The sequence below is a fragment of the Parasteatoda tepidariorum genome, chromosome 1 (assembly GCF_043381705.1).
Source record: "Parasteatoda tepidariorum isolate YZ-2023 chromosome 1, CAS_Ptep_4.0, whole genome shotgun sequence".
Taxonomy (NCBI): Eukaryota; Metazoa; Arthropoda; class Arachnida; order Araneae; family Theridiidae; genus Parasteatoda; species Parasteatoda tepidariorum.
The window spans coordinates 2,078,916-2,087,124 of record NC_092204.1 but is presented as its reverse complement, the minus strand read 5'-3'; the positions used below and the strand labels follow the sequence as shown (position 1 = coordinate 2,087,124).

General features: G+C 29.4%; 1 protein-coding gene across 1 annotated transcript in view; it reads right to left on the bottom strand.

Annotated features, from left to right (window-relative positions):
- Positions 1 to 1,769: 1,769 nt before the first annotated feature.
- LOC107451361 (citron Rho-interacting kinase-like) overlaps positions 1,770 to 8,209 on the bottom strand; it is a 26,772-nt gene continuing 20,332 nt past the window's right edge. Inside the window, exons 12-16 of the mRNA XM_043055380.2 lie at positions 7,982 to 8,209; positions 6,250 to 6,415; positions 5,500 to 5,745; positions 4,518 to 4,623; positions 1,770 to 2,303 (exon numbers count right to left, since the gene is read on the bottom strand). The exon at positions 7,982 to 8,209 is cut by the window's right edge and continues 30 nt beyond it. Of these exons, the coding sequence (XP_042911314.1) occupies positions 2,274 to 2,303; positions 4,518 to 4,623; positions 5,500 to 5,745; positions 6,250 to 6,415; positions 7,982 to 8,186 (753 nt within the window). The 5' untranslated portion in view covers positions 8,187 to 8,209 and the 3' untranslated portion in view covers positions 1,770 to 2,273. The remainder of the gene's footprint in view (positions 2,304 to 4,517; positions 4,624 to 5,499; positions 5,746 to 6,249; positions 6,416 to 7,981) is intronic.

Below are 8,209 nucleotides of genomic sequence, written 5' to 3'. Positions count from 1 at the left end.
TTATTTTATTAATGGGTTGAGAATAATATAGGCCTTGGTTAGCTATCGCTATTGATTTGGTAACATGTGCACTGATATAGTGGTAATTTTTGTGGAATAAAGCTGAAAATTTCAACAAGTTACTATTTTTTTTTATTACTAAGTAATACATTTAAATTTATTTCATTATTTGAGATGGAAAAAGGTGATGGGAAATTCCATACACTTGGCAGTAGATTTAAGAATTTCATATCAAACATGCCTTCAATACCAATAATGTAACAGGCCTGCCCACAGATTTTTTTTTTAAAATTTTTTAACCAAATTTAAAAGCATATGAACTTTGTTGATATGCTTTTACAATGAAAGTGTTTTATTTAAATGAAAAACAGCAAATTGAGAAAAAAATTAGATTTTATCAAAAAACCATTAAAAGTGCCCCATTTCTTGGCTTACCCCATATGATTTTTTCCACTACACCCCTCCCTACAAAAAAAAAAAACACATCCTTTTTCAAATTAGGATTTCTTAAGATACAAAAAATATCCCAAAATTGTTTGTGGCAAAAAAACGTAAAGTAATTATAAAGTTTAAAGAAAACACCCAACCTCAATAAGTAAGCTCTGATGATTCGCGCTTCTTGATTTAAGAAACATGGTAGAATAATTACGGAAGTTGTGGGTATGTGATAAGGATTTTAACTACTCAGGAACCAAAATACCTTCCTCCACCTTCTAATTTCTTCTAAATCGCCTTCCTCCTTCAAACAATGGTAATTCCAATTGGCATGGGCATCTTGATATGTTTAATAATTTCGTTATTAAAATAGGCACCATGTTAGGTAATCAGGATTACAAGATACTGTGTCTTCCAAGCATATCTCACACACATTTAACTGGATTGGGATCGGGTGACTGGAAAGGGGGAGACTTAAGAAGAGCTGCGATCCCTCGCACTCTTCAAACCAATCATGTACAACACCGGCACTAGGGCACGGTGTGTCTTCTTGTTGGATGTCATCAACCATGGAAGAAAAATTATTATTACTTTTATTATTTGTGTTTGGTGCCCTTTCTAATTCAAATAGCATTGTTCATTTTTGAAAAATTGATTTGTTCAATTGTTGTTTCTCAATATTTTTAGTTCATTTCACTGGAGGCGCAGTGGCCTCAGCTGCACCTGCCTTGGCAAGACTATCTGCCATTTCATTGCCTGATATATCTACATGTTGTGAGGGTATTCATTGTACATGAATTCGACAATATTTGGAGAGGTGTAAAAGTTTACAAAGGATGTTCGTGCTAGTATTGTCCCTCACTCTGTGCCAGCTAGCCAAGTGCTGAACAGCGCTTCTATGGTCGGTAAGAATCCAAATCTCTTTCGGAATTGAAAGAGACAGTATTGAGGCAAGTCCATCATCGATGGCGATAAGCTCGCTCCTAAAAACGGAACAGTGGTCGGGATTCCTTTTCTGGATCTTAATTTCGCTTATCTGAGATTTGATGAAGATCCCACTCCTGGTGTGATTGTCTTCGTCCCTGCTTCCATCCGTATATATTTGAACAACAGCCTCCGTTGGGATAGTGTAGATTCTCTCAAGTGCTGCTTGTCTAAGAACTGCAGGGTGATCATTTTGCTTGTTGATTGCCACCAGGAGATCGGTGTGGAAAGACACCTCCGCAAGACTTTCCGCAGGGTCTATGTTCTGTTCCACGTTTCCAAAAGTTATGTTGGACGAAAAAACTTGGCTGAAAGAGCTGTTTCGCTCGAGCCTTTGACTATGTTGCCACTTCGCTAGTAAATCCGAAGTCCTGTTTTGCGATCCAAAACTATAGAGTTTGCTGTAATATTTTACCATGCATGCCCTTCTTCAGAGGCTCAAAGGTTGCAGGTCAGCTCAGTGAACACTAAAATATTTCAGCAAGCAGGTTTCCAGGAAATTATATACTTTTCAAACCCTAAGGAAATTTTAAATTAGTTTGAAAAGTTTGTGTTTAACCCCATGATAACTGCAACAAATAATTAATCTTATTCTGTTTTAAAAGAGGAAAATAGTGCATAGCCGATTTTTATTTACTGTCATTATGCTTTTCATTTTGTTCATAAGTTAAAATTTGAACTAAAACCTGTGCATGAACTTATTAATTTTAGTCTTGTAACATTAAATTATAATATTGCCATTTTAAAAAAATAGTTATTACAAACTGTTTTACAATTAAATTACTTATCTACTAGATTAATAATTTTTTAAAATTCAAGAACACATAATTGGTATCAAATAATGACAAACTTGTTCAGGCTGCATCAAAAGACATGGAAAACCACTGAAAAAAATAAAATATTTTTAGTTTTAATAAAAGACCGAGAAATAAATTTTAAAGTAAATAAAAGATTTTAAACTATCTTTTCATTGCAAAATAATTGTCCGAGACTTTTCATTTCATTAAGTTATTAAAACATTTCTTGAGAAGATAAGAGCTCTCAAATAAAATAAAAAAACGAATATTAAGAGAAATTTTTTTTTCTCTGCAACAAACTAAATTTTTTTTTTCAATGCTTATCTTAACTGTTTAGCATTGGAGCTAGACCAAAACCACAGGAATATAAAATTACAAAAAATTGAAACAAGAGGACGCTTCTTTACAATTCTTAATCAACATTAAATTCGTTAATTTTTGTACAGATTAACATTTTAATGTTTACGATTTTTAGTTTTTAAAAACTACCATTCTAGTTTTTAAATAAAGCAAACTTACAGAAAACTTTCATAAAAACGAATATATTTTTTTAAGTTGATTTAGATCATTACTTTTTTTCCATCAAGAAATTTTATAACTAAGGACTTTCTTTTTATATATATCTTCAATGAAAAGTGCTTTTGCTCTGTTTCAGAATTGAAATAATTCGATGCTTAATACAGGGATTCACATAATAAGGGAGACAGCATTCTGTGTGCCATAGAGTGAGATGCAACAAGGTTTCCATTACTTTAAGTCTAATATTAATCTTTCAATAGTAATCAGTTGCAGTTTAATAAGAAAAACATTTCAGGTAGAGTTCATAGTTTTAAACTAATTGATTTTTAAAAAAAAATTAATGACTTTTTAAAAGAAAAATCACTAATTTTAAAATTTTGCAAAGCATTTTAATATGTAAATCATAATTTCCGACAGTGGAATAAGTCTATTTCGAGCTAATAAAAAGCTTATTTAAATTTTTCCGACCATAATTATCATTGTTGTTATCTGATGTTTCATCAAATTATAGTGCTAAAAAATCACCTAAATTGATTAATCTTTCCAATACTTTTAAAGTTATTCAAACTTTAACCTTAAAAACCTTAGACTTATATTATTTTCCAAAAATAATGACACATGTAATAGCTACAATGTTTTTTAAAATTGATTACTATTTTTTAAATGTATTTTATTATAAGATTATTGCTGTGTTAATGCATTTTAATTAGTAGGAATGTCATTTTAAAAATCTTATAATTTATTTGGACTTTTCAGAATACAAATAAAGAAAGTGGAGATTAAAAAATTTCTAAGAAACGTCATTTATAAATATTCAAATACAAATTTATATAATTATGTAATAAAGAGTTATCACTTGTAACAAAATGGATAAAATTAATTAACTGTTTTAATACCTTTTCTGCATAAATTTTTTTAAGGATTACATATCAAACAAAAAGAACTATATCAATTAGTAATATATTAAAAAAAAACACTTAATTCATAACATTAAAAAAAATTTTATAAGATATTTTCATATATATTGGGAAGGAAGAAAATTACATATGGTAAAGCATCTACGGTTAGTGGCACTTGTGAGAGAAATATGGATGGCACAAAAAATTTGATTGCCATACATTTGAAAAAACATGCACACATCGAGGGAGTGAGTTAATAAGCATTATATAAATGCAATCAAATTTTTTATGCCTCCCATATTCCTCTTGTTCACTCCCTTAGTATGCAACTTGCCTATTGCCTGCCATTTTTAAAATTTAATACTTACTTTTTAACATTTCCTTCAAAAAGATTGAAAGAGTTACACATTTATTAAAAAAAAAATTGACATTCAGAAAGAGTTTGATAAACGTTTGGGACTATCTAAAGTAAAGTTAGCAAAAGAACAGATTAGTTGTTTTGTTCTCAATTTTAATTACTAACAACTACTTTTTTTAATTTTAAGTTATACACCTTTTCATTTATAGGTCAATTTACTTCAGTCCCCTGACAGTCGTTAAGTTTTTTTAACATTGAGTGTGTAGGAAATTTGAAGGGAATTTTTTTTCTCTTCGAGATATCGAAAAATTCGTGAAATCGAGGTTCGACTGTACATTTATATATACATATATACTGATTTCTATACACTATCAGGATCAGTGAAGATTTAAATACTGGATTCTACAAAAGATTTTAAAACAGGCTTGAAATAGTGATTCCAATTTTAAAACTGTAACATACTTCATATATAGGTTAAACAGCTTAGGTGAAAGGATAAAGCTATGTACTTTTTACTTAACTTACTTTATGACTACTGTCTACTTCTGAAAGGCTTATTTCAGCTGCTTTTTCCAAAACAGATACCCACATTTGCTTTTCATTGAAGTTAGATGTCATGATATACAAGATCCTAAAATGAACAAGCAATAAAAATAAGAACAAGGAAATGATTTTTAAAAAAAGCGAGAAAGAAAGAGATAATACACTAGATTAAATTACTAACATTGGAAACGCTAGAGCAATACATGCTAAATTGAATGCAAAAAATAATACCAATAATTTTAACAAAAAAAATTGAGCAGCACATAAAATTTTTATAGAATTTAACAATGAAGTTTAATAGACATAACATTATTAGAAGCATGTTACTTGACTAATCAAAATAAGAAATAACTTTAAAACTTGCATCATCAAGATGATCAAAAAATATTTTTAAAAAAACAGAGTATGAAAAAGTTGTCTAAGATCTAATCATGAATAAATATCTCAGAGAAAGGGAAAAAAACTTAAACTTGTAATTTTAATCGAAATTCCAAATAAATTTTTTTTCAATATTTTTTACAAAAATTTAAAAATGCATAGTAGAATCATTGATAACTTGGTCATAAAAGTGTCGTAAAAAAGATAGCCTGAGAAACAAAGAACTGAACTATAACTAGATTGATGAAACTTCAGATAATACATGATTTCTAATGCAACAACAAAAAATCAATGAAAAAAGAGAAGATAACACTGATTGTCTCTAGTGGATGACACTTTAGGTATTACAAACCGTACTATATTAGACATGATGCTCCTCGAGCTTTGTGACTTTGATCAAATTACAGTTGATAATTTACATTTCAGTTACTATGGAAAACATTCTGATGAGAATTATATATTGCTTTTAATCTAATTATTCTGAAACATTTCAACAAATAATGATAAAGTAAGATTTTATTTATGCTAACTTTTATAAAACTTTCAGAATTTAAAATTCCAACAATTGAAAACACCTGAAAATTACCTTTTAGGCAAGCATGCAGTGTGGGGAAATGATTCAACTTTCAGAACAAATGGTAAATCTGAATTGGCTGCATAAGGAAGTTCAGTAACAGAAACCGAACTTGATACTGTGATCGATGCTTTATCTGACAAAAAGTCTATTTCCAGTAAAGCTTCATCAGGGTCCTTCTCCTCTGCAGTTTCAAATATGTAAAGAACACTATCTTCAAAGCGCATATATCTTCGATCCCAGTCATGCTTGTTAATTCTAAGAAAAAGACAAATAATTGTATTAAATGAATGTAAGTAATTAAAGGATAAATTATGCTCAATTTTGGTTTAAATTCGAATGTTTATTCAGGTGTTCTTAGGTATTGTTCAAGAACAATTCAGAAGTTCTTTTTATTACTTTTTACTATGAAAAACTAAAATATCAGTTTGTAAACTAACAGATTTGTAAACTAACAGAAATATAATAGATACAAACTTGAAATATACAATGTTTAAATTATTACGACCTTGTATACTAAACCATAACATTTGATGAAAATTTAAACAAAAATCTAAAGTAAATAACCTAAGGAATTCATTTGGCAGTTGGTCTGGCAGAAATAAAGTAGATTTGTCTTGTAATTACTATGCAAAATTAATACAGTAGTTCACTTTTAGTATAATAGTCCAAGTTTTAACTATTCATTAATTCACAATTGTTTGTTTGGAACTACTGTATTGTGATAAAACCAAATGTAAATAGTACTAAGTTTACACTTACTTTGGCACTTTTATCCATCCTTCTGATATGTTTGGAATTTCTTCAACTTTATCGACTGACAGAGAACTTCTTACAGCAGTTTTAAAATGCTGCATGAAACCTGACGGTAATCCACAGGTTTTTGGCAATGATGAAGCACATTTCAGATGACATTCTAACAGACATTCTACAAAAAATAAAAATAATAAATAAGGAAAAAATTAATATCGTATAATGAATAAGACTTAAAAATTATGTTATCTAATCTATAAATTACATTTCAGGTAAAAAAAAGAAATTGATCAGGCATGTATTTTTTATCTTACATGCATCACCAGATATTTAACTCCTTAATTAGAAATAACATTTAAGTGCCCCTTCTAATTTTAACAATTATGAACAGATAAGTGGCACCAAAATAGAAAGAAAAAAATTGACCTAATAAGATAGACTTAAATGTTACTGAATTATATAATTAAATATTTAATAAACAAAGTAAGCTTAATTAAGCTTTTTTACTGAAATGTGAAACTCAGAAATTTGAAATGTGAAAGAGCTTTGTTATTTTTATAGCTATTACTTAATATTTTCAAATATGTAGTGAATGTTCAAAAAAGGATGTTTTAAGACTAACATGCCCAGCATGGCATGCAAAAATTTTAAGATTTTTCAAGCTCTTTGCATATAGCTGTTATTTACCAAAAATTATAACCATGAATATAAGATATAGAACAATTTCAGTCAGGAAAAAAATTAAAACCTTACGTTTTTCATAATGAAATGAAAAGTGTGATGCATGTCTGGAAATAAAGCTCTATGACGTTCTTTTTTGCAAGAAATAGTGGCAAAACATATATATAAGCTTTTCTTATCCATAGCTTTTTCCATTTAAACAATTTGGATTGATTTGCTGATAATGGTTGTGGAACTAGCTGACTGTACCAAATAATCTAATTTGTTTTAATGCTAGGAACGCAAAGCATAATGAAATTCATTGTCCATTTACTGAGATTTATGTTGAAAGTGTGAAGTCAAATTATTGTATGGTCAGAAGGTGCGATAAAAAACATTTGACAAAAAACTAACGAAGCAAGGAGTGGCCTTCAGTTGTCAGTGATGATTTAATAAGTTACATTGATATGAGAGAATGGAGTTAGAGAGAAAAGATATTTTACACCGTCAACTTTTTCTGGTGAATAAGCTGGAATTGCATAAACAGTTTTGCATGAAATTACTTCCAGGTACTTAAATTACCATAAGTTGTGTACTAATTGCGGGCCAAAAGTGCCTACAGATATCCACAAAATTAAAAGACTTAGGGTTTTGATATTTTTTTACCTGATAGAGATAAGGGAGAGACATAGTTCAGAAATTTGTCTAACCGACACATTCTTTGAGGAAGATATAAGTACGTTTTTTGCAATGATGAAGCACAACGTAGAAAAAAGTTCAAGATATGACTTTTATATAAGAATAAAGATTGACTGAAAAAAGAAAAAAAAATCTTAAGACATAAGGTCATCAGATTTTTTTTCATAAAAAAAATTATTGGATGAAATAAAGAAATTTTTTTCAGAAGTTTTTGATGGGTCAAGCAAGCTTATGAGCTAGGTTTGAGTCTTATCTCTATCCTTGAAGTGATAAATTTTTTCTTTAACAGCACTAACAGCAAATTAAGTAAACTAAAGCTCAGCAGCAAAGTAACGAGACAAACAAGTCACTCAGAAAGCACAAGAATAAAACAAAAAATTACCTTGACATTTAACAATTGATCTTCCTAAATACATAGAGTCCAAGCAAATGCAACATTTAGAATTTCTCATGCACATAACCTCACAGAAACGATGTGGTATTTTATGCTTCATTCCTTGAGGGTGGACAATTCTTTCACTATTTTCATTAGAATCACAGTTAGAGTCAGACTTGGAACTCGGCGAGTAAGTGATTGCAGTGTGCATGGCTCGTGAATTTGGTGTAGCAG